Below are 27,743 nucleotides of genomic sequence, written 5' to 3'. Positions count from 1 at the left end.
CACCTCATCTTGAAGCAGAAAGTGACTTTCCACAAGAGCAAAATATCTAGTTTATTTTTGTTTTAGGTATTGTGTGGGCATTTTTATGACTGCAGGTCCCCTGTTCTTACCTACTGTTTTACAAAAAAAGGGGATCCACTAAAAATCCCATAATAGGACCCGATCCAAAAGTGGGACCACTGAAAATCTTGGGGTGGCACACAACAATACACATTAATACAACGGGACCCCACCTAGACCTGATCAGACTGAAAATAATTTGGACCCAGATCAACCTCAAATCCCTGGAAATTCTTACTGGAGAAATCTGCAACATCTGTGTTTGTTGCATCACTTGTGGACAATACTGTGTATGTCCTTCCCTTTTTGAGATGAATGCTGTAAACATTCTTCACGGTGGGTCAGTGAAATGTATTTTTCCAGCGCAAAATCTGCAGTTAATATTCAGGATGACTATTTGCACTGAGAGCAAAGAGAGATGCAATCTTTCTTTATTTCCAGTTCAAAGAAACATGGGTGTAGCCATGTTCCACAGACAGCGGCTGTCTAGGAACTTGCGTTGGGCAGTGATGGGATTAAAGGCAGATTAGACAAGATTATTCTTATTCATATTGTTTAGGAGGGATGGGACTTCAGCTAAGACACTCTTCAAGATAAATGTGCCACTTTCTATCCCAGTGTGTTAAATTTGGTCAATGTGATCAGTTTTAAAATAATCAATAAAAATAATATACCATAGTTGTTTATCCTATGACCGACTTTTAAAAAGCAAAAGAATGTTTTGCTTACAATTTAAATAATTAAATTTGTGAGTAATGGTTTTTATTGTTGTAATAATCAGCAAAAAACAAACTTTAAAGTAGAATGACACTGGATGTTATTGATGATGTTCCTCCAGATCCACAGAATTCATTATAGAGCAGGCTGAGTAGCACTCAACATGAGTAGTAAAATGACCTGGATGTGTAAAACCGGCAGAGTTCTCCTCTGATGAGGCCAGACGCACAACTCCATGTAAAGACACATTTTGTTGTTTATGTGAATAGGTAAAAAGTGAATTCTGCAAACCAGTTAAGTGATCTGATTTCAGCCTCATCTTGTTGCATTATTTATGTGTTACTGAATATTTTATTTTGTTTTTGCCAGTATCTTTTATTCTAAGTAAGAGACTAAAGAAACTCACTAACTACACTAAAACAGCTATTATAATGTTGGGAACAACAGCAGAAATAATGGGAATCTGAATAATAAAACTAGGTTAGTTTAAATATTGAGATCTTTACACATCAAAAGTCTACACATGCAGCATAAGATAACATTACTTATTCCTCACCTGAGCTCATGAGCAGCACGGCCTGCATCAGAGCCACCTCCGAATCATCCAGGTTAAACTGAGCCAGGCTCTTGCCCAAATCAAAGATGGCGTCCGACACCACGCCCAACCCGCCGTTCTTCAGCTGCTCACGTTTCACGGCCATCTCGCCGTTCAGCGTCAGCGTCTCGCTCTCTGGGTCGTAGCGTACAGCAGCGCGCAGCGACATGATCTCCATGCAGCAGCCCTTCAGCAAGATGATCTGATCTTCACAAGGCAGCTGGGAAACACCGTAACAACATACGAGGTCATCAGGAAATATCAAGACAGGAAATGCCATGAACGTACTTTACAGAATCTGTTTTTTTTAAATTAATGAATGAACCAATTAAGTTAATATAAAGAATGGCAACATATTACTATTTGTTAATTTGTTATTTTTATGTTTAATTCACACACACACTTTTACTGTTCTATTAATTTTATTTTATTGTATTTATTTGAGGAACCATATGAATTGAATTCCCAACACACACACACTCGCTTACTTTTTCATTTTATTTTTTTAATTAGTAAATTACTTTTTAATAATTAAATTTTTCTTTTAACATACACAAACACACACTTTTACTGTTTTATTTATTTTTATTTAAGAACTATATCAAATGAATTGTTTTGTCGTATATTTTGGGGATGATTATTATTTGGTGTAATAACAGCCAGTAAGCAGCATGACAAAGGCAGCAGAAAGAGGAAGTATCCAATCAACAGACCTTGTTTAAGTTAACAAGCTTGTTAGTTGGTTAACAGATTTTAAAGAGAAGTGCTCACATGCCAGTAAAAATTCAAACAGAAGCTGCATCCAAAATCACAACCTACTTTACCAACCTAGTGCACTACTGTCTTTCATGAGTGTTCAAAGTTTCACAATAAAGTGCCTCAAAACTTAGCCCAATGGAACCACATCATGTTTAGTACTTTTAGCTGATTGATATGTACGTTGCAGATATGAGACATTAAACCTGTCAGTCATGCTAATATTAAAGGGAGAGTAAGTGATTATGCAGAAGGATTGTTGATATTTCAACTCAACTGCCAAACAAACACACCTCTCCCTTTAGTGCTCCCTCAGAAGCTCCGCCCCACCAAATTTAAATTCTCTGAGGATTCTCCAGCGTTCAAACGCCTTCTCCCTTTGCCTGGTCATCTAACTTTCTTCTCAATTTATACTCTTCAGACCTTTTCCTCTGGCTGTTTCTCGGTCATTTCTCCTTCTTCACAATACCTGGAGTCCAGCATGTTCCAATATGCTGGTGTATAGAACTCTCGGTAGCACTTATACAATAACTACACACTATAAAGCATTAGTTAAGCATTAGTAAATAAGGAATTTATAAAGCATTGTTCATACTTCAATACACATTAGTAAGTCATTCATAAACAGTTATAAATGTTTTATTCTTTATTATCTACACACTATGAAGCAGTTGTTAAGTATTAGTACATTTTTAATTCATCATTTATAAACCATTGATCTTACATTAATACATATTAGTAAGTCATTTATAAACATAGTTATACATGTATTCTTTATTAATAAGCCCATCTATAATGTGCTTAATAATTGTATTTTCATACTTTATACATGATCAGTTCACTATTTATAAATGAAGTATTATTTTTATGACAAACCATTTATATATGAGTTGTTAATGGTTCATAAGATCATTTGGAAAGTTTAAGAAAATTATTACATAACTGCCTGTTTTTTGATACTTTCCCGAGAAAGAATATAAATAATCTCATCATAACTCATAACTTTGATCAACTGCTAACTTGACATGACATGTAGTTATTTAGAAATGGTCTAATAGTGTGTGTTCATAGATGTTGTATGACACTTAATAATACTGCAATTCATGATTAATTCTGGTGGTTAGTAAAGTAATTTGTGTGAGCTCATCTAAAGTGAGGACTGTCTATGTCTCATTAACAATTTACAAATGAAATTTAAAGGCAATAGATATTCTCTAAACATTTGTTAATAAAGTATCTCATGATTAATTCAGGTAGTTACAAAGCATTTACTAATTGTTAATAAGTACTTTGTGTGAGCTCATCTAAAGTGAGGGCTGTCTATGCCTTACAAAGCATTTACAAATGATATTATAACACACAAGAATCATTTATCATCTGGACAGAAAAAGGAAACAGACACAACACAAAGGGATCCAGAACATATTATTTATTACATAATGCCTTTCACCCATTCATTCACCAAAAAACACAACAACACGAGAGACTATTGCTGCATAAACTGTAAAAATGTTGACATAAAATGAACCATCTACAACCCAACCCGTTCTCACTCCCAAGTCGTCACATATGGACCTATGGTCAAGACCCCATGTCACTTTATAACACACTTGGGAGCCCCTTAGCATCATAGTTCAACGTACTGGGGAAAGCCCTGTGGCATAGTTTTTAAATGCTAAAGACAGGTCTAGAATATTTAACACTAGTGTAGCACTTTAGCTAACTTACCAAGGGGGTCAGAAATAGACTGTGTGTGATTAAATAACAGTGGGCAGGTTTATTACAGAGATCTTAACACTCTCATAGTGCACCAACCATGTTTGAAACAATCCCCCGAATAAGAAGAGCTCTTTCATAAAAAATACAATTTGTGTCCAGTGTCTTTCAGTTATTTGTATCTCTACCTGGGCAGGATAATGAACGTGTGGTGGATCTTTCTTATCTGCCAGTGTCCTGTAATCTGATGTGTCAGTCCTGTTGAATGGGATCTGAAGCATCATCTCTGGGACTCGCTCGCCATCTGCATCCAGCGAAGAGTTGACCTCTAAGCTACAATCCAGGGTCTCAAAAACCAGGCTGCATGTATAGTGCAGAATAAATCAGATAAATCATCACAGTCAATGTTCTTCAAATAAGATCTCATCCCGTTTGTCAAAACTCAATATCATCACCCTGTTGTCCAGGGACTCTTCTTAAGTTTTACATTGGTATACCAAAGATTTACAACTTTACCAGGTAGCATTTAAGCAAGACATCACTACTATGAATTACTGAAATTTCACCATCTCTTAACATTATATTACATTAAATTACAACCAAAAAATACTGAACTGAGTTTACACATTTTTGTCAAGGAAATTATCTTTAACACGTATTATGATAAATACTGTAAATAAAAATACCTCTGAAGGTACTACATGTGCTTACACATCCAAAAGTACCTCCAGAGATTAGTTTGAAACCACAACACAACAAAATACTGTTGAACAGTTCACGACATCGTGTTCACAACATCCTCCGACTGCTTTAATTTACAGTAATATGGTTTTAACCCGCCCATTTAAGCTGCATCACGCTGCACTTTTAGCTCTCTCCTGAAGGTTACAAACTTTACTCACCGGAGTTTCCAGTGGGGACAAAACTCCTTCGCCAAATGACGGCATTCAAAAATCCGGAGTGATGGTGTTTTTACACTTAAGACCCGCTTCTGGGCCCATGTGATCCATAGACTTAAGGTGTGATCTCGTTTTCACCCGCTTCTCTCTGTTCTTCCTCGGTGAGATCTGGCGCTAAAGTGAGCGCACATGGCAGAGACTACTGGATGCGCCAAGGGTCAAAATAGCGCTGCTTTAAGGCCATATTTTTTTTATGTGGGCTACAGTCTATGGTAAGGAGGAGACATGGTTGAGAAGGGCGGCTTGACCAGAAACCATACTTTCACTTTTTTCCTGTGTTAAACACAAAGTCAATATTGAGTTTTTTTCTTCGGTTGCGCATGGAACGCAACTAACGTTCTGTTTCAAAACGTTAGTCACTAGTCTTATCTTGAAAGCGTAACCGGACGTTGCGTATTTATTTTTGCTAACTTGACCGCCGAGACGTCCAAAAACGACACGACATAGAGGTGTTAACCCAGGCCCTAATAAAGCTGAGACTTAAGAAGCCTAACTGAGACTTTTTTCATTCTCATTTGTAATGTTTTGTATGGCCTAGATTGTCCTTACTTTAGAGAGAACATACTTATTAAATAATTTCCTTAAACGTTCTATATGATCGTATGAACCATAGGCGCATATATATGGTTTTTCATTGGAATAACGCTTTTTATCAAATACAATCATTAAGCACATCATTGATGAGCTGGTAGTGTCTCAGAGAAACGGACCAGGCCTGTAACGGTGAGGGTTTTACCCTGTAAAGTTAGCTGGGGCATCTTTCGGGTAGTAGCATCCTTTGGGCTTTGCCACTGGTAGATTTACGAGTTATGCTGAGATTGTTTATATTCTTTCTCGGGAAAGTATCAAAAAACAGGCAGTTAACCTATGTCATCATTTTTAAAATTTTTTTCCAAATGACCTTATGAACCATTAACAACTCATATATAAATGGTTTGTCATAAAAATAATACTTCATTTATAAATAGTGAACCGATAATGTATAAAGTATGAAAATACAATTATTAAGCACATTATAGATGAGCTTATTAATAAAGAATACTACGTTTATAAATGACTTACTAATATGTATTAATGTAAGATCAATGGTTTATAAATGATGAATTAAAAATGTACTAATACTTAACAACTGCTTCATAGTGTGTAGATAATAAAGAATAAAACATTTATAACTGTGTTTATGAATGACTTACTAATGTGTATTGAAGTATGAACAATGCTGTATAAATGATGAATTCTTTATTTACCAATGCTTAACTAATGCTTTATAGTGTGTAGTTATTATAAAGTGCTACCGAACTCTCTCTCCCACTGCCACACCCTTCCCCAGTCGTTCCTATTAAATGAAGGAAATCTACCAGCCACCTGCATATTTTTCCAGCATTTGGCTGGTGCCTGCTGCTAATTTTGTAACCTGACCAATCATATCATACCAGGGTTAAAGGTAAAATCGGCTTGTTTAGCTTTGCTGAACACAATTATTCAGCCAATACCAGGCTCACAAAATCTTTTACAATTCACCATTCAGCTACACCCTCTTAAGTTATTGGCGTCACACCTCGCAAGTTTTCCATTCTTGCATCTTGACTGACAAAAGCAGGCTTCTTATTTTCTAACCGGCAACAGTAAATTTTGGCAGCTGAAATGACAGCTGTCACTGGCAGATTGTAACAGCTTTAGCTAGCTAATTAAGCTAATGTTAGCACTATAAGATGGTTGGAAAAGCTGTCTCCGGAGGCCACCCATGCCAAAAATATGAGCCCTAATCATACTGTGAGGCAGTCTGGAAGTAAGCATCCATAGGTTTTTTTTTAAACTACCACGTACTGATGATTACAACGAGTATTACTTCACAAGATTCTCCACGTTAGTCAAATTTACGCAAGGAGGCAGAAGGCTGCTCAACATGTAGCTTAAAAATACAACTTTATTCTCATAATATTATGACTTTATTCTCATCATCTCTGATTTTTTTTACTCCTCAATGTGGCCTGATATTCTGTCGTAGATGACAGACTGGAACCTGCAAATAGTAGTTATAGTGTTAAACACATTTAAAGACACACACAAGCCACCCACTGAACTTACCGCCGAGAACATGGGCAATTTCTTGGCAAAGTCGACGACACGCGTGATGGCGGGGGTCATGATCTTGGTGAACTCGCTGAAGGCTTCCAGGTCCACCTTATCTCCGTTGGAAGTGGGCACCATCGGACCCTGGCCGATATCATCCGACTAGAAACAAATCATCACACAGGTAAAGGAAACTTTCATTGCTGAAATGTCAGAAGCAAGTTTGATAAATTTACATTTACTAATTTGGCTTTTATCCAAAGCGACTTACATTTTACGAACAACATACAAGCATCAACAAAGCTTCAATACAGTAAGAGAACTACAACTGACAATACATACTAGTAAGAGCACTAATAAATACTAGTAAGAGCTAACAGCACATGTTGCATCGATGGGGTAAATACCTAGGGAAGGAAGTAAAAGTTAAAAAGTACAATCAATACAGGATATTTGGAAGGGGATAGAAGAAGAGCACAGGAAGTGCATGTTAGAGGTTAGGCGTTAGAGGTGTTGTAATAGAAACTGTTCTCAGAAGAGATGAGTCTTCAAGAGCTTCTTGAAGTTAGAGAGGGAGCCATGTGAGCAAATGATCGGCCCCAGTGAGGTGGTGTAAACGGAGAAGAGAAGGGGCCCTAGCGCTGGGCCTTGGGGCGCGCCTGTGGAAATGCAGTGGGAGGAAGATAATTGTCCTTGTCAGAAGACATTGTAGGAACGCCCTGAAAGGTAGGACTCGAACCACTGGAGTGCTTTGCCTGAGATGCCCATTAGTGAGAGTGCAGATGGCAGGATCCTGTGACTGACTGTGTCAAAGGCAGCTGATAGGTCAAACAGGATAAGAACCAAGGATTGGGCTGCAGCTTTAGCTGACTAAAACAGCACAACATCAGCACTGCAGTGACACCTTCACAACCTAAAGCCTCCAAAGTGTGGGAACATCGCACTTTTCACTCAGCCAAAAAGGTTGTTAACTGCAGCGTCTGCCAAGCTGAGCTTTCATGGAAACACCGGAGCATCTGAAGAGGAGGCATGTATTGTTGTTGCTCTGTGGATGATGAAGACTCGTCTCGTTAAGCTAGTTAGCTAGCTTCATGTTAAAAAGGTGGTATTATGCTCATTTTCAGGTTCAAAATCTTAATTAGGGGTTGTACCAGAACAGGTTTACATGGTACCATATTTTTCTCATATTGCACATTGCTGCAGTGACATAGTGTTCAATGCGACACACACACCAGCGATCCACACAGCTTTCTCTTTTTTAAGTTAAAACATTCCTCAGAATGTAAAGACAGATAAGCGGTATGAAAACCTTCCAGCTGTTTTCCTCTGCCGTTGTTGCTGCAGCGGTCTGTGTGACGGCGCAGCCTTCCCGCGCAGCCAGACCCGCGCAGCCTTCCCGCGCAGCCAGACCCGCGCAGCCTTCCCGCGCAGCCTTCCCGCGCAGCCACTTGCGGAGCTCCTCAAGTCCGGAAATATTCAAGCACATTTTTGTTCCGTCATCACTTCGCGTAAAACTGTCAATATTCAAAATCTACACAGCTGATTTGTCACCTCAAAACTTCTCAGAAGCGGATTTAGTGATGAAATTCCTTACGAAAACTGTAAAATATAAAACTTTCTGTTGCTGGCCTCTGTCTGGTGCAATGATGATGCAGTGCATAGTGAATATTCTCTCTGACCAATCAGCAGTCTGTCGTGTTTTCACGTTACATTTTAGTATCCCTCAGCTCGCTTGGAACCTGGAAGCAGGTACAGGTGCAACATTTCTACAATGGAAAACCAAACAAAGGGCCTCCGCTCAGACTAGCTTGGTTTGAGGGCGTGTCTGACCCCGCTAGCCGCTTGGCAAGCTTTATGAGGCGTTTTCATTGTGACGTCACAAGTAAAGGAAGTGAAGGGCTGGACTACAAATGAGCTGTTTTCAAGTGGTTCAGAGCAGAGCTTTCTGTGGGAGATGGGAACTCCCTTTGGGCTGGACTTTGGGCTTTTTCACTTTGCAAACCTGTTACATGCACAAAAAACAGATATAACTCAATGAAGGAGAGGGAAAAAGCCAAAAAGCCTAGTCATTTGATTGATTGTTAATGGCGCTGAGAGTAGCACATAATTATGATACACAACGGCCGCGTTCACATTCCAGATGTGCCCTGACTTTACATAAACGACGCATTGCTCATGGCGACTTTCCCAGCTGGAGAACATGCTGCTGCCGAGTGCGCAAGATTAAATAACACCGGACAATTTCATACTTTCTAAAGAAGAGAAAACAGTTCTTCTGTCTATGCGTGAGGCGGTGGCTAATCCACCCCAAACTCCCTTAAAAAAATCACAATTAGTTTTGTGAGTTGTTGAGTTAGGGAAAATATATAAAATATATAAACGTTGTGAAATTCCTTTCTTTGTATATAGTGTCCAGGTGTGTTGCAGTACTGGTGTGTAAACTGCTCCGTGTATTTTTGAACACACATGCCTAAAGCAACCTCAAGTTTAATTTAAAAGCGGATAGCTATATAAGACGCAATGCGTAATTTTGCGATTCATATCTGAATAGTCATTATTCGTTTCAATAATTGATAGATTAATCGATTACCAAAATAGTCATCAGTTGCAGCCCTAATTAAAACCAGACTTATATGGACCATGACCAGGAGGTCATTCCGTAAGAGGAATTCTTAGACTTATTTGAAGGCTGCCTGTTCGATAGCTTTGGATAAATGAAGACTATGAGCTGAGAATCTCTTTTAATTATCATACAATTAATTATTACATTCTTTACATTTTATAGTTTGTCCAAAGAGGTGGGACTAGCTAGCTAAGAGAAGAAAATCCTGACGTTATAAAAGCCTTACAGACTTGTAAGAGCACAAAATATCATAGACTCCACATAGCAACAGCCTGGAAACAATTTAAATGCCACTGGCCTTTAAAAGTAATAGTAGTAGATAACAAAGCAGAGTAAATTAGAGGTTAAAATTCCAGCCTGTACTTGAGGAAGACGTCATGTGAGTTTAACAGGGTCATGTGAAGACAATTAGATGAGCCGTGTTGCGGTACAATGTTGACAGTTTAGAAGGTGCAGCATACTATGCTACGATATGCTTATGCATCTAAATATTTTGTGATTTTGTAACAGCATAATCTACTTAGTCAATAAGACTAAAATAAAGTTGACAATGAAGTCTTAGGAGGTCAAGGTGTGATTGGATATACACAGAGGATCACTTATTTAAAGGCACATGGCATCTTTGAATCAAAGCAACGTATCTGTGCCACAGTGGATTTAGCATCAGGGGGAACTGAGGTAAGAAGTTACCTAACTGACTGGGGGAATGCCAACAGTGCACAGGTCTCCATTCATAGCTACCCAGCTGATCCCTATCCTGTTTTGATAAAATGGGAGCTTGAGAGCTATAACAGACAGGAAACAGCTTCAAGCAACACAATGACAGCAAGACTTTATTAATCACTAGAGGGAAACATTAAGTATAAAGAAGTGAATTTGCTGTAACAACAGATAGCTGCTGCGCTCTGATTGGCCATGCCTGCTGTATCACTTACTTTCTCCCAAATATGGAAATGTGCTCTTTTCTCTTGAGCATCCCTCTCTTCTCTGTTCACCTTGAACTGGCCGCCGCCACCCTCGGGCAATTTTTCGGCAGACTTTCAAAAACTGTATGCGACTATAAACCCATCTTTGCCTTCATGGAATGGTTGCCTGGTAACAGTCATCTGACCTCTGCCTTAAGGTAACCATCGGCAGTGTAGACACATGCATCTACACGTGGCACCGATCACATGGGACGCTACAGAGCGAGTTGCTGATGAAAAGGAGTGCAGTCAAAATAGTTTCTTTTGAAATTGAAAAGAAAGTTGCTTTCTTTCATGTGTTTGATTTTTGAAGTGGAAACCATGGCCGAACACTTTAAAATAATGAGCTATATAAAAGGAGGATTGAACTACTACGCAGATACTGCAAGTAATTAATAACATTAGTGATTTAGACACCCTATTAATAAAAATATGACTTTTCTTGGTGAAGTTTTTTGTTATGTTTTCATGTTGGACATTTTGCAAGATCTCAAAACCAAGTAATGGGTTGAACTTGCTGTGTATGTTCACAACACAATGCTTACGTTTCTGGTATGTAAATGTAAATAAATTTTGTAATGTATAATTTATGTAAAAAATCAGCCTGAATCATTTACAGAAAGGGTTTTCAAAATCTGACACAGAAGAAACTAGTGCAACATTAAAAAAGATATTTTTGGATTTTGACACTTACGTGACATTATTATTGGCCTATATTTATTTAAAGCACCATTAAAAGTAGGCTGAATTCGCAGTTCCTGTTTGCAATGTACCAGAGGCTGCACACACAATCCAATCCCTGGATTGCTTTGATGCTGAAGAAAACTTAAAAAATAGGATGATTCTCAGGCAAGAGTAATAACGAGCGTATTTTGAGTTTTTTGTATGAAGGTTTATTCATTTTTTTTTTTTTTTTTTTTAAACCTGTCCTGCCCAGCAGCCTGGTATAGAGTATAATGACCTGGATACCATATTGTGCCAGACAGATTTTACTTTAACAAGAGAGTATTAAAATACTCCTTTGTCTGTTTTATTATTTATTTAATTATGTATTGATTTGTCACCGGGCCGGACAGGGGGGCAGACACGGGGATGGGGGGGCACAAACAGACAGCACAGAGAAAGGACAACACCTGCAAGAGAAGGGGGAAAGGGGGATGGAGGGTGGGGACAACAGGGAAAAGCTGTGGGAAACACCAATTGCAGAAAGCAACGAAACCTGCAAGAGAACAGAGAGGGGGGCTTGGGGAGGAGAAAAACAACAACAAACAAACACAAACAAAAAAAACAATAAAAATAATAATAATAGTAAAAGAAAACCAGCCGAACAGCAGCAATAAACAGCTGACATATTAATGACATATTAAGACAACTAAGAGAACAATGAAAACAAGAAACAGTCACACACACTAAATAAGCAACACAACACAGCCACGAGAGCTGGAATAATAATTAATTTAAATAAGTAACTGAAAGAAAGGCATCAGGAATAATTCTACCAGGGACAACCTAAGTTTGTTTGTGTCTGTGTGGGTGAATGTGTCTGTATGTGTGTGTATGTACATGTGTGTGCGCATAAGCCTGTTAAAGAATGTAGTTGTTAGAGAGAGTGGGACGCCACGACTGTAACAGGCAGGCAAGAACCCCAGTAGCCAATAGGGGTGGAAGAAAGAAAAAGAATAAATCAAATCAAAAAAAAACAAAGACTCCCAGATGCACCGCGATGCAAACGCAGAAGACCCCGACCCAAATGCCAGTTGACAACGTAATGCCGACGGAACGCAAAAGAGGAAGAGCAGCGCCCGGACCGACCGCGTCGCAGACACAACATAGACCAGTGGCCTCCCCCATCCAGCACCCCACCGCCGCGCAGCAAACAACCACAATGCCCAAATGCCACGCAATCATCAACACCAATGCACAAGTGACGAGCCCAACGCGCACACTGCGCGAGCACGGCGACACCCATGCCCAGCAGCCCCCCGCGAATCCCGCGTGCGAGGTCGGGCAAATGAGAGAGAGCAAACGGAACAACACGACAGCGAAAGCCAGCGGAGAGAGACACCAGCAGCAAGCCCCAGCCCGGCAGCAAACGCGCCGCACAGGTCACCGTGCACCCGCCAATAAAAGTCCACCGTCCCCCCAACTGCCGGAAAAAACTAAGGCCGCCGGCGCCAGCCGACATCCCCCATGCCCAGCGCGCCCCCGGCCGCCATGCAACACCAGCCAAACCAGCAACGAGGCAAAATCAACTAGCTCAGCTGCATGCCACCAACAACCCACCCATCCATCAAGGGCCGAGAACTCCAGGCACAAACCCAGAACAAACCGGAGCACAGCCCTGCCCCGCACCCACACTGCACATCCCGAAAACTAACTATATACCTCAGTATCCAGAGGGGTCCAACAACTGGCCGACAGAGAAATGGGCAAGCACGGATCCGAGGCCAACGAAGCAAAACAGGAACGCAAACAGGTCCCTCCAAGCCAACGAGGAGATGCCTCCCCCGGACTCCAACGCACAAACTAAACGCCCAGCAGCCATCCAGAGACCCTGCCCAGGGAAAAAGTATAATACATCAAGATGCATCGATAATCGTCCCACAATCCCACCGCAGACCCCCACCCCCAGAAGCCAGGACACCCTGCGACCCCCCAAAGCGCAAAGGACCCCAGACCGCATGTCCAGGGGGAAGCTGTACCCCGCCCCAAGGAAGAACAGCAGAAAGCCGTGCCGGGAAGCTCGCTACCGCCAGGGAGCGATAACGCGGGAGAACCAGGCCAACGGTCCCCCAGCCCAGCCAGAGGCATCCCTCCCTACAGTGCAGCCAGTGACAGCAGCCCCCGAGGCCGATTCATCCCCGGACAGGGGCCCAGCCCCCCCAGTCAAGCACCCCCAAGGAGGAGCACCAAAACCTACCCCGACAGCACCGGTCATGCGCCCCAGAGACTCCCGAATGCCCCCACCGTGAGAGAGCTGGCAGGGGGAAGCAGCGGGAGCCTCACCTCTGCCGAAGAGGGCCCAGGCGAGGAGAGGAGACAACGGGCCCCCAGGCCCAGGGACACACCACCCGCCCAGAAATGAGCAAAGGCCACAAGCCCGAGTCCGCAGAACCCTAGGCCAAGGGCGGGCCCCCACGCCAGGGGAGCCCCGACCCCCCCCAGCCCACCCCAGATCAGGCAAGGCCGCCACCAACCCCACAGCACCCCCAACGCCCGGGGCTCCAGGGGTAGGACACGAGGCCAATGAGAATCTCTCCCACTCCTTCAACCCCTCTGCCTGCCTCTGTAAATGTATTGTTTTGTGTTGGATGCATGTCATGGATTGTGAAGTGTTGTATGGTGGAGTGAAGATAAGGTGTGTGGTAACTAAGGTGCAACTAAAATTGGAGGGTAGTTGTGACACAGGCACCCCACAACTGTCAGGTAGTGGAGCCTCCCATCGTGCCCCTCCCACCCCCCAAGCCCTCTGTGTCTAATGTGTAATTAAAATTGAGGGACAGGCAGTGAGGGAGGAAGAAGTGCGAGGCCGCAATAAAGCAGCCCCACCCCCCAAACGCCCTGCAGGCTGCCCGTCCCCCAGGATCCTAAGGGTGTATGTTGTGAGACATGACCAAAGGAGGAAAGGTGAAGGAGGTCATAGGGAGGCTAGAAGACCAGATTCCTGACTGGCCCCATCATTTATTCAGTCCCGTCCCCCACCCCCCTAAGCAGGAGGACGCCAGGTCCCTCCAGCCCAGGGCTTATAGCAAGAGCCCCTCTAGCACCGGTAGCACCCCAGAGTCAGTGACAACCCCGCCCATCCCCAGGACGGGCCCAGGGGGGCCCAGCCCCCCCAGCGCGCAGACCCGCCCCAGACCCAGAGGCTCCAAAGCCCCGTGCCCCAGACCCCCACACACTCCAGAGGCAGGTCAGTGCAGCCCCAACCCAAAGTCCAACAATCCCCCGTCCTCGCCGGGGCCCCTCCGGCAGCCCCACTGCTAACCCCTCACCTCACCGCTCCCCCACAATCAGCAGCACTCCGAGCACCACCAGCCCCCAAGGGAGCAGGTCCGGGGCAGCAAGGACCCCACCCAAGGACAGAACGGCCCAACAGCCCAGATCCGAAGGTCGGCCCACACCCAGGAGGCAATGCCACACAGGCCAGGTCAGGCCAGAAGACCCCCACCCCCGCTCCCTTCCCTCCCTAGCAGCGAAGCATCCCACACACAAACCCCCACCGTCCCCAAAGAAAAGAGACAGCAATCACCCCGCGACAGCAGCAACAGCCCCTCAGCCCTAGGGAGTCAGCAGATGCAAATAGCCCCTAGGACTCAACACGACCACACTCCAGAGGGCCGCGACGCGACTGCAAGCAACCATCGACACACCCCAAAGCACAATCCCTCCATACACAGGATCCCGGCACAACCACCAAGCATCCAGTCCGGGCACTAAAATCCAGAGGAGACACCCCCCAACCAGCTCAAAAAGGACCAGCCCGCACCCCAACCCACCCCGTCAACCCCTTCTTCCCGGTCCCCCACCCCTCCAACAACCAGTCGCCAGACCCCTCAGAGAACCGAAATGCAATTATCAGGATGCACAGCATGCACACAGGACAGAGCCGCACACCAGCCCAGTCCCGGCCCGCACCCGATGCCCCCAACCCCCGACAAGCACGCAAGCCAATAATGACCTACAGATGAGCCAATCAACACTACCCCGCTACCAATCTAACTAGCGGCACACAACAGCCAAGTAATGCGCTGCGCAGGAGAGATGCCAGCCGGCGCAAACCGCCCCCATCCCCCCCGCAGCCAGAGAGACCACAGACCCCACCCACGGCTACACCGTGACCCACGCCGCACGTTCACCACCAGACCGAAACCCACCACAAGCATCCCCCCCCACCAACCTCCACCGCCATGCCCGCCGCCCGCCCCCTCCCCCCAACCCGGACCCACACACAGGACACACAGGGAGGCAGCCAAGCACCGAGCGCCACCACATCCGCACAGCGCGCGAGTCAAAATCACCACCCGCGCACCGATACCAACAACCTCGTGACACCTAAGCAGAGTGGCTACCCACCCCGCAGCAGCGGCACGCCGAATACAGGGCAAACACCGGTCCCCCCGTCAAGCCCGCGCCCTAGGCAACCCGAGCGCCGCATCACCGCCCCCCGCCAACACCATGCCATCAACCAACATTTAAAATTAGAAAAAGTCCCCCACGCCCGCACCGCAATGCATCTAAGAATCAACCCACCCCCAGACACACCTACCAGCCGTACGGGACCCTGACCAGCAAGGCAGTACACACCCACCCCCATTAAGTGATAAAGTTGATCAAGGGGGACCAGAGAGATTGGAATTGTGTCAATTTGTTTTTTTTTACAGCAGACATTTTCTCCATGCTAATGTGATCTATAAGGTGATTCCGATATTGGGTGATACTTATATTCTTTTTGGCCTTCCAGTTCATGAGGATAGTTTTCTTGGCGATGCATAAGGCAGTGAGAAGCATGTATGATGTGTCAACCTCTATACTAATGTCACTTAGGTCCCCCAGCACGCAGAGTGATGGGGAAACTGGGACGGGGTAACTTAGCCATATCGATAGGTCTTCACATATCTTCTGCCAGAACTTTTGAACAGGTGTACATTGCCACATAGCATGCATGTAACTATCAGATATGTTACCTGAGCAGTTCCGGCAGATGTTTGACTGCATAAGACCCATTCTGAACATCCTTTGTCCAGTATAGTGTGTTCTATGGAGAGTTTTATACTGTATAAGTTGTAGATTGGGATTTGTAGTCATTCTAAAGGTATTTAAACATATCTGCATCCAAAAGTTTTGGTCTGGACTAATGGATAGATCTGTTTCCCATTTTAAGAATGGGAGAGAGATTGAACTATCTGTTTTTAACAGTAACATGTATACTTTTGATAACAGTTTTGGAGGCGAGAGTTTAAGAAAGTCTGTTATCATTGGAGGTAAATCTAAGTCCATTATTTTATCCTTAAATCTAGCCTGAATTATGGATTTAAACTGTTGAAATTCCAGAAATCTATTATGGCTAATTCCATATTGTGCCACTAGATCCTGGAATGGAATAAAGTTACTGCCTTGCATTACATGCTCTAGATGTCTTATCCCTTTGTCATACCACAGTGGGGAATTTAGTGTTTTCTTATTTTGCAGGATGTCAGGATTATTCCAGATTGGGGTAAATCTGCATGGGATAGGTGAAGACCCAGATATTTTGAGAAGTTCCCACCAAGCTGCCAAGGAAGTGCTTATGTTAATGCTTTTAAAGCAGGTATGACGTTTGATGCTGGAACTGATGAATGGCATATCGGAAATTTTAATTTCATTACAGAAGGTTTGTTCTATGTCCATCCATGAGTGGTCCAGGGGGCTCTGATTGATCCATTTTGAGATATATTGTAGTCTATTAGACAGGAAGTAATGATAAAAATTTGGCAGTTCTAAACCACCACAGTCTTTTGCTTTTTGCATAGTTTTTAGACTGATTCGTGGGGGTTTATTTTTCCACAAAAATTTTGAGATGTTTGAGTCCAGTGATTTAAACCAGACAGCAGAGGGTTTGGTGGGTAACATTGAAAACAGATAATTGATTTTAGGTAGGACCATCATTTTTATGGTGGAGACTCTTCCCATGAGTGATATAGGTAATGATGTCCACCGTACAAGGTCATCCTCTATAGATTTAAGTAAAGGCGTGTAGTTTAGCCATGTCAGTTCTGACAGCCTGGAAGAAATATTGACACCCAGATATTTAATATTCCCAGACTTTAGCGGTGTGGTAGATATACTCTGGAAATCACACTTTACAGGTAAAACTATGGATTTACTCCAGTTAATGGAGTAGTCTGAGATGGATGAGAATTTATCTATAAGTGTGATTGTCTCAGAAAGAGACGTTTGTGAGTTTAGGAGGAAAAGTAATACATCATCTGCATAAAGGCTTATCTTATGGTGTATATTTTCTGTTTGAATTCCTTTAATATTATTATTTTGTCTGATCGCAGCTGCTAGTGGTTCTATAAAAATAGCAAATAGCGAGGGAGAGAGTGGGCAACCCTGCCTGGTACCCCTCTGGAGACTAAAGCATGGAGAAGTATGATCATTTGTTTTGACAGAAGCTCTTGGGGAACTGTATAAGATTTTAATCCAATCTATGAAAGAGTTTCCAAATCCAAATTTATATAAAGTAGCGAATAGAAATTTCCAATTTACTCTGTCAAATGCTTTCTCTGCATCTAAAGAAACAACTATAGTTTCCAGGTTATGAATAGTGGCATAGTCTATTACGTTAAGTAGCCTGCGTGTATTGTTGGTGGAGTGCCTACCCTTAATAAATCCTGTTTGGTCAGAGTGTATTATACCAGGAGTGACCTTCTCTAGCCTTCTTGCTAGGGTTTTGCAGATGATTTTAAGATCTGCGTTAATAAGTGATATTGGGCGATAACTGGACGGGAGTGTGGGGTCTTTGTCTGGTTTAAGGAGCAGGCTGATATTAGCAGAATTCATTGTTGGAGGCAACATGCAAGTACCCCTAATTTGCATAACCATCCTATAGAATGTGGGCGCAAGTATTTCCCAGAATTCCTTATAGAGTTCAGCGGGAAAACCATCTGGCCCAGGGGCTTTATTATTCGGCATATGTAAGAGAGCTTCCTGGAGTTCAGCCATTGAAACAGGTGAATCCATGAAGGTTTATTCATGACAGGCAAATAGGTATAATGATATCCTTGGGAAGTCAACCTAAAAATAAGCGCATAATATCTGTATGATCAGATTTTACTAAGTTTTGATGCCTCAATGGGCTGTTCGACACAAAATCAGTGGGCTAACGATAACTAACTTGGCATGGGATAATCACATTTACAATGGAATTTTAAAAAAATCAGAGCCACTTTCTATTGCAACTGGGTGGCGATGGAGCAACAAGACACAGGCCTTTGGTGTGAGAGACTCGGGTTCAATCCCCCACTGTGACCCATCCACCATTGTGTCCCTGAGCAAGACACTTAACCCCTAGTTGCTCCAGAGGCGTGTGACCTCTGACATGTATAGCAATTGTAAGTTGCTTTGGATAAAAGCATCCGCTAAATGTAAATATAACTAAAACCTTTCAAAGAATATTTTATAATAGAAAGTGATGTATGAGAGATTAAAAAGTAATTTTACATTGAAAAACAGCGGATACAGGCCAGCATGATGTAAAACTTTTTTGCAAACAATACTAAGTAGCCACCCCTGAACAGAAGATGTCACTGCTATTGACTTGTGAGACTTCTCTATAAATTATTATGCAACAGCACTCTGCCTAAAGACTCTGCCTGCTCAAAACTAAAAGCTTACCAGGAACTTGCGCTTCTGTTTCCAGCTGGATCCCTGGGCGTTGGTGTGCCGGTGGGCCTCGGTTACCATCCTGATCAGTTCCCACTCTGCAGTGTTTGGCTCCGGCTTCGTCTGCAGCGTTCGCACCATCTCCTCCCTCTTCCTTTTCTGTCGGTTCTCCTCGATCAGACGCCGCTTGGCCACGCGCTTCGACTCGTCCAACACCACTGATAGGCAGGATGGGGGAAGAGAACATTGAGTAAATGAAGTGAGGCTACAGTTGAAGTATGCAGGTCTTCAACAACAACTGTCTGTAACTGATGACTCTATATTGCCCTTAGGTGTGAATGTGAATTTGTATGGTTGTTTGTCTCTTTGTGTCAGCCCTGTCTATGGTGTACCCCGCCTCTCACCCGGATAAGCGGCTATAGATAATATATGGAATAATGGATGGAGTTAGCAATCTAACATTTGGGATTAGCACTAAACACAAAGTGCAGCTGTCATTTGTTATGCACGCATTTGATCATAAACCAAAGTATTGGACATGTTGACCTGATGATGAACCATCCTCTAGTTATTGACTCCCACGCCAGCGGCTCTGTAAGGGAGTACTTAATAACAGTGGTGCTTTGAGCTAAATGCTAAAATCAGCTTGCTAACACGCTCACAATGACTCGGTCGGCGGTTCAATCCCCGGCTCGCGTGTCGAAGTGTCCAAGATACTGAACCCCGAATTATAATATAATATAATAATAATCCTTATTTGTAGAGCACTTTTCAAAAACAAGTTACAAAGTGCTTTAACAAGTGTAAAGAATAATACAAAAAAAAGTTAAGAGCATGAAAATTGAATATAAAATTAGTAAAATACAATAAAATAAAAGGGATAAAATAAAGTCAAATAAGGTCGGGAAAAGCTCTCCTATAAAAGTATGTTTTAAGAAGGGACTTCACTATGGGAGTTCACTGACTCAGCCGACCTGATTTCCTCGGGCAGGCTGTTCCAGAGCCTCGGGGTCCTGACAGCAAACGCTCTGTCCCCTTTAGTTTTCAGTCGAGACTCTGGAACAGACAACAGACCTCTGCCCGAGGATCTCAAGGTACGTGCTGGTGCGTATGGGACTAAAAGGTCAGAAATATAACAAGGCGAGAGGCCATGAAGAGCTTTAAAAGTGATCAATAGAATTTTAAAGTCAATTCTAAAACATACTGGGAGCCAGTGTAATGAAGCTAAAATAGGAGTAATGTGGTCATATTTCTTTGTTCTGGTTAAAAGCCTGGCAGCTGAATTCTGGACAGTCTGGAGTCGATCAATAGATTTTTGGGTTAAACAGGTGAAAAGGCTGTTGCAATAATCCAGGCGTGATGAGATGAAGGCGTGTAAAATGGTCTCGGTGTCCTTAAAAGAATTGCCCCTAGTGTATGAGTGAGTGTGAATGTTAGTTTCCGTTTGAAACTACACTTAGGCTCAGTGTATGAATGTGTGTGACTGGTGAATGCAGATGTAGTGTAAAAAGCGCTTTGAGTGGTCGAAAAGACTAGAAAGGCGCTATACAAGTACGGAGCATTTACATTGCTGCTAGAATGGGTAAAAATTTAACTGAAATGGAAAAGCTGTAAAACCATTTGTGTTTGCGGACTGTGAGTGGACACATCTTTTCACCAACAACGTTTAACCAGAGGTTTCACTGTGCATTTTGTCCATTGTAAGAAAGCTTAAATTACACGAACTAAAATGTGACTGGATGACTCATTCAGTGATTGCTTTTAATCATAGAGCTCTGGTCTCCGCGTCCTTGAATGCTATTACTTTGCTTTGTGAATGAATCACTTGAACCTCACACTTCCTGCAGGAGCAAGGACTACATGTGTGTCTTTCAGCAAATTTGATCCTGATGAATCTAAAAGAATTGTCACTGTATATTCAACATACTCATAACTGAACCCGGATGACCTTCAAAAGCCTTCAGTTAAATGCTGACAGAATGAAAGGTCTGATGTAACACTGAATGCTTTACATTAAACATATCTAGTTTGTTGCATTCTATATTTTGTTACTATTTGTGTACAGTGTATGCTTCGCTGTTGCTCCATGACGGCTGCAGTCGTGGTTTGCGAGGAGTTTTGTGATATCACTAAAAAGCAGGCTGGCCAGGATGCAAAAGTCTATGCGAGCATCTTGTGTTCGATTATATATGTCTAAAGTTGTTTCTCTGTTTATTCATTAGCAGCACAGAAATGTAAAGGACCACTGCTGCTACAGGTAGTCAGATTTAAGCAACATAATTTAAGTGCAGTGTAGTTGAAGTAAAGTCCAGATGGTGTAAATTTGTCTTTTCAACAAACCATTTTCTTTCTCAACCGGAGCAGCTGTACTGTTAATTAATATCATGACCAACATCAAAGTAGATGATATTGTATGAGTACGTGTGTGTGTGTGTGTGTGTGTGTGTGTGTGTGTGTGTCTACGCTGCTGTTCCTCTCCTTGACTACACAGACTGCAAGGCAGTGCAGAAATCTTTGTGTACACCTGTGAATGCACATAAAGACAAATGTGGCACATACTGTATGATGTGCACCTTGCTCTGACATCAAACAGTGAGTCTGACGAGCAGTCAGCTACACAACTTCTGCTTCCAGGACTACAGGAGTGTAAGTCCACAGCCATGCTAGTGGCTCTATTACATAGGGAAAAGGGGAAAAGCTAACATGCTAATGTTTAGCATTCTCACATTTGCTAGTTAGCCCCGCGGCCCTGTACGCAGGATAAGCGGTTGACGATGGATGGATGGACAGACATTTGCTAGTTAGCCCCGCGGCCCTGTACGCAGGATAAGCGGTTGACGATGGATGGATGGACAGACATTTGCTAGTTAGCACTAAATAGAGTACATAGTGGAGGCTGATGGGAATGTATTTAGTTTTGCAAGTGTTTAGTCTCAAATTGGACAAATTTAAAGTTGACTTGATGATGGCGCTAGATGAAAGGCTAATGGTTGGGATCACCAAAGGTTTTACAACAATCCCTAAGGTAAACATGGATGTATGTAACTAATTTCATTGAAATTCATCCAATAGTTGTCAAGACATTTTACATAAAGCCAAACTAATCAACCTCAGGTTGGAAAGGGTATTTACGACCCTCAAACAGGTTGAGGCAGAAGAAGGACAAGCTGGAAATGCGTAGGAGGAAATGCGTGTGGTTATATTTTATGGGGCACGTCAGGCTACAGTGTAGGGTATGGATTAGGGTACACGGCTGTATGTAGGTTACGGCATAGATTCTCAGAAACGCAGAAGTATAAATTGGCCTTTAATCTCATGAATCTAAATACCAGCAGTGATAAAAGTACATGAGCTGATAATAACTCACAGTCCATGGCCATGCCCACACAGATGCACTTCTTAAAGCGGCACAGCTGGCACTGGTTGCGTGTGATCTTGTCGATGATGCAGCAGCCTTCATATTTACAGGAGTAAGATGGATGTAGGTTCTTCTGGATGGTCCTGCGGAAAAAACCCTGAAGAGAGGAAAGGAAGTGGAAAAAGAGAAGAAAAGACAAAGGAAGAGACATTAAAAGAAATAAAGACAAACACAGAGATAGAACATTCACTGATTGAGTGAAGTATGCAACTACATAACATCAAAAATTAAGTCCACCAATTAAATGTTCTTGTGTTTCTATTAGCATAAAACATGAAGCATTAAATGGGGCTTATCGCATGGCAGGCTGATAATTGCGTGACAGGATCCTGCTTGCTGAGAGTGGTTAATGAAGTGATGGCTGACTGAACGTCTCTCAGTAATCACTTTTGTACAAGACAGTTGGGGAGCAGTTTGAGTAGAATCACACTATCAAAGAGGTTCACAAAGACATGATTGTAAGCAGAGAAGCATCAGTGAGTATGGCAGTTTGGTTTGAGATTAGCTGAAGCCATTTTTAGAGACCGTGGACAGGCTGCTCAATGGGGCGCCAATCATTGGATAATAAACCTCTGCTCAGCAGAATACCAACACCCTGCCATCAAGAGGCCTCCTGCAAAGTAACTGCTGGACAGTGACATGAGTAAGAATAAATTTTCTGATTGAAAATAATGTTCAGTTTTATTTTATGCCTTATTTTCTGGATTAAAATAACATTACAGACAAAACTTTGTCAACTAGAAGAGCCATGCCTGGTATTAAAAAAATCATTTATATATAATTTCTCTTGTTATCACAATCATCAGCTTTGACTATCTTGTTAAAAAATTTGGGGGGAGAATCACATTAGAAGATCATATAAGTATTGTAAGTACATTTGTTCTGTGAAACAGATGACTAAAAAACTTCAGATAATTCTGCCAGCATTAATTAGCCACAAGGAACAAAGGGTGGTACTGTGAAAAGACCTTAAAAAATTCAAAACATCAAGGATGTAATTCCAAAATACTTGCCAGCGAACATTTTGAGCTGGCGCCACATTTTTCAAACAATGGAGATAAAATAAGATAAGACATACATAATCAAAATTCTGTGCAGATTTGATCAACTCTAGCTAGCTAGCTAATCAAGCAAACAACTCCACGAGTTGGTTGAAAAGACAGTCTCCAGTTTACGTTGTAATGTTTACAGTCTCGTTTTAAAACAAGACGTGTTCACCATACACTTGATGGCAATAAAAATGACATTGTGCTAAAAGACTGAGGCTAAAGCTTCAAATCGTTTAGAAAGAGGGAGCTGTACCTTGCATCCCTCGCAGGTGATGCAGCGGTAGTGGTAGCCAGTCGCCTTGTCCCCACACACCACGCACGGCTCATCCTTCTCCAGGTAGCTGGGGATGTACCCTGGAACAGAGACACTAAGAGCTATAGGACAGAAGGAGGAGGTTGAAGATGTGGTGAAATGAGAGAAGGGAGAACCAATGAGTATGAGCGAGGGGGGCGGGGTCGACAGTGAGGATGAAGAACAGTGGTGATGAGGAGGAGAGGAGAAGATGAGGGGAAGGAGGAGAGGGAGGAGGGAGCTGAGTGTTATCACAGGGGCCTCAATGAAGCTCCTGTGCATAGGGCCCCAAGAGACTGTGTTACAGGATGGAGCATATTTAAGACTGGTAGTCTTTTCTAAACACAGACACAGTCACATTCCTAGAATTCATGAAATATGAATTTCGTCTTGACTTTTCATTTCCATTCGCCGCTTTAGTTCTTATTTATGCACCAATTTACCAAAGCAAGTGTCTGTTACAGATCGGCTGCAGCCTTACACAAGATTACATTTTAAAAATGTTTTAAGTCTTCCTTACATTTCTATTCCTCCTATTGTTTACTGGCTGGCCTAGCATACTGCAAAATAAATCAATTTAACAGTTTCATACTGCACACTACTACTCCATAGAGTATGCAGTATGCGGTTGCCAGTAGTATGTAGTAGGCGTTTCTGAATATAGCCAGGGTTTTCTTAGACGTGCATTCATTGAAATGCCTAAGCAAGCCACCAACCTCCACACACACCTTGACACACACGACCCAACCACCCAATCACAATTGCTCGCAGTCTCATCAACACATGACTCATTTTTTACAGGAAGGACGAGGAAGAAAGCGGGGAGTATATCGCATTTAAAGAGTCCTTCATCCCGAGAGACATCACTATTCTGAGATATTCAGGATTTCAAAGAAATAAACTTTACCAACCATAAGAAGGACACAATTGAGAAAATAAAGATATTTTAAAGAATGAACAATGGGGTAGATTGCCGTTAAGTCCTTCTCAGAGGTGGTCTTAATCATGTGATCACTAAAGAAACTGCTTGATGAATATGTCTGATTCGTCACTTATATGGAAGAGCTTTTTTCCTCCTAAATTGGAGAGCAGCCTAAATTCTCAAAACTTTAATAAATATAGGCCATGATTTCCAAAAGAGGACAACACACGCCTAATGCTTGCAAAAAAACAGGGCTGCATATTGAGGTGATTCACAGCAGCCTATAATAAGATTAGAGACTACTAGTACAGCCCTAAAGAAAACAGTCCATTTGCCTGTGACTGATCTCTTAAAGACCCAATCTGTGATTTACACATAAACACAAAGATTTCCTTGTCATCAAAATTCCATTGGAACCTTGAAATTACAGTTAAGGCTTTTAATACAGGAACTAACACATAAGTAAAAAAAGGCACATTGTTATGACCAGGTGAGACACAACTAGTCAGATAATACTGTTTAGTATGAACATAAATCTGCATGTTATAGGGTTAAAAATACTGATAGGTCTTGAGAGGGGTTTGTTTCAGCTTTGTTGAAGCATGCATGATTTGTTAAATTGTTGTATAATGGGCAAATTATTGTGCTAGATTAATTCTAAAACTGCCCAGCGGAGCCAGCTGCAGAGTCACACACTGAACACTGGCCAAATCTTCCTGCGGAGATGATAAATCCTTACCAGACATACTCTTCACCGAACACTGGCTCTTCTTACTCTTTCTCTTCGGCACATCTGGCCACCTGGAAGGCGGGGAGAAATGGAGACAAAAATGTGAAAAAGAAGAACATTGTGACAAAAACACATTGTTTTCATTATCCATTAATTCATTATTTTTGGTTACTTGGTTAATTGTATAATTTAAAAAACGTCAATAAACAACACGTTCTCGGCTCAGGGCTTCAAATACTGATGCTTTGCAAAAGCCCGACAAAGTGTCGGTATTCGACACACAAGGTACCCTTCAGCATCCATATGAGACGCCTTTTTAAGATGCGGTTTATACAATATGCAGTTTGCTTAGGTTTAGGCATGAAAAACTACTTGATAGGTTTAGGAAAGATCATGGTTTTGGTTACATTTAGGAAAACATCGTGTTTTGGGCTGAAATAAGTACATTACGTTACGGTGGATGGGTTACATTGGCGTTACTTGGAAGCCCAGGGCGTCTCATGAGGGTGCTATGTCACACTGTGGGCCTGTCTGTTCTGCTTTGGTCATTTAGTTTTCAGTCATGTTATTTGTAGTCTTTTTAGTGTCTGTCTTATAGTATGTTGGGTTTTGGGTTCTGTCCTGTCTATTGCCCTGTGTCCAGTATCTGTTACATGGTTAGTCTGTGTTTTGAGTTTCAGTTATTTCTTGTGTCCTGTTACTCTGTGCTTGTGCTGATTGGTTTGTTACTGTCTGTGTGTCTGGTTGTGGGGTTATGATCCGTTTAGTCATTATGATTTTGATCTTTCTGCTTTAGTTTCTGTGTATCCTTGTTTATTATTTCATTCATCCACATCCTTAAGTTTAGGATTAGCTCTGTGTCTTAGCTCCTCGTTCTGGGTCTCGGTTCATGTCTTAGTGTTTACTTTTGGTCTGTGTACCTCTGTGTAATGTTGCCCTCGTCTGCTCTGTGTTCTCTTTAATCTCAGCTTCAGTCTGTTTTTCATTGTTGGTTGTAGTTCTTGGTGACCTGTCTGCTTGTGTCTTTATTAGTTCATAGTTTTATATTTTTGTACCCTGTATATCTGTTCTATGTATTCATATTTCTGTTGGTATTTGTCTGTGGGCTTGTTGGTAGTTCTGTTAGTTTGGGCCTGTTTGTTATCTGTCTGTCATTATTGGTACCACCTGTTTGTGCTCCCGCCCCCCTCGTTAGCCAGTGCTTAAATGTTTGTTGCTTCTGTTTAGCTGTTGCTGGTTTGTTATATGTATTTTTGCTCGCCGTGTGTCTGTCTGTCTGTTTCCTGTCTGTTCCTGGACCCTGTTGTTTGTTGGAGTATTACCCGCTGGATAGTTTGGACTGCTTTCTGTTCCATGGACTTAGTATTTCTGTTGCCCGTTTGGATTACTGTGTTTGTGGACTACCTATGTTGAATTCTGGACTCCGCCCTTTTGTTGGCTTGAATAAATTCTCAGAAACTGTACCTGTTCACATTCAATAGAAGTTCTGCTCCGTTTTGCTCTCCACCAGCTCTCAGAATAATATCTGGTTCTTTAGCTGCTATGTTCTCCAGCTTGTTCCTAACTTTGTGTCAGTCTGCCTTTTCGTGCTTCGACAGTAATGTGCAGTGGGTTTATCTGGGCATTTTTGTTAAACAGCTGCCTGCTATAGAAAAAGCTGAGAGCAACATTTGCAGGCTGAAAAAATAAACTACAAGGAGCTAACAGCGATGTGGATTCATCACTCTTCTCACACTCGCAGGATGGAGTCTGCATTTGGTCCTGACCGCAGATTCGGATTACCGTCCTCTCTCCCTCCATTTTTTTTTCTGTCTAGCCCCATACATGACTGTTTTCACACACCCCTCCCATTCCCATTTCCCCTCTCCCTCATAAAATCTTTCGCTCTCTCTGTGCCACCTTGGCTACTCCCCATTTCTTTTTCCACTCCCTCAACTTTCCTTCCTTCCTTCCTTCCTCCCAGTCATTTCAGTGTTTCCCTCTCCCAATTCCACCCCATCTCTCTCCTTTCCTTTCGTCCCTAAACTTCCATCAGCAGTATTACCGCTCTCCTCCCTCGCCCTTCCTCCATCCCTTGCTCTCTCTGGCTGTCAAATCCACTTTCCTCTTTCAACCACCCTCCACGCCCCTCCCCAAAAAAAGAAAAAGAAAATCCTCTGATGTCTCTTTCTGGGTTCTTGCTGCTCTTCACGGTCGAGCAAACGTATTAAATTTATTGCTGTGCACATAGCCAGGCAGTAACACGGTGGGAAACTGTCTACTCGGGTTGCTGATCACTGTGAGGTGAGCCACCATAACAGAAAAACTCACATTATCATATCTGCATTGATTAAAACCAACAATGTTTCAAATCTTCAATAAACATAATTTTATAATCATCATATGGAGCTTGTGTCCACCACATGTTTACACAACACGAGGGAATTACTCAGGAGGTCTAGTATCCATTTATGCAAACACACCAACTGAAATAATTCTTCGGCTGTGAGCCACAAGTCAAAGCA

The 27,743-nt window shown here is 42.5% G+C and overlaps 1 protein-coding gene across 4 annotated transcripts in view; it reads right to left on the bottom strand.

Annotated features, from left to right (window-relative positions):
* LOC119882423 (thyroid hormone receptor alpha) overlaps window positions 1–27,743 on the bottom strand; it is a 106,727-nt gene that overhangs the window by 2,447 nt on the left and 76,537 nt on the right. For 2 of the 4 annotated variants that reach the window (XM_038692460.1, XM_038692478.1), the window contains 6 exons: window positions 25,249–25,310; window positions 23,549–23,649; window positions 22,196–22,343; window positions 18,841–19,046; window positions 6,892–7,038; window positions 1,334–1,592 (listed from right to left, as the gene is read on the bottom strand). In XM_038692460.1, coding sequence (XP_038548388.1) covers window positions 1,334–1,592; window positions 6,892–7,038; window positions 18,841–19,046; window positions 22,196–22,343; window positions 23,549–23,649; window positions 25,249–25,310 — 923 coding nt within the window. Of the gene's footprint in view, window positions 1–1,333; window positions 1,593–6,891; window positions 7,039–18,840; window positions 19,047–22,195; window positions 22,344–23,548; window positions 23,671–25,248; window positions 25,311–27,743 lie in introns of all 4 variants that reach the window. The other 2 variants (XM_038692450.1, XM_038692469.1) reach the window with 1 other exon arrangement.

Source organism: Micropterus salmoides, unplaced genomic scaffold (assembly GCF_014851395.1).
Source record: "Micropterus salmoides isolate LMB-PRFRI ecotype aquatic unplaced genomic scaffold, ASM1485139v1 Ms_hic_scaffold_10, whole genome shotgun sequence".
Lineage (NCBI taxonomy): Eukaryota > Metazoa > Chordata > Actinopteri > Centrarchiformes > Centrarchidae > Micropterus > Micropterus salmoides.
The sequence above is the reverse complement of the archived record's forward strand: the minus strand, read 5'-3'. Positions and strand labels throughout refer to the sequence as shown.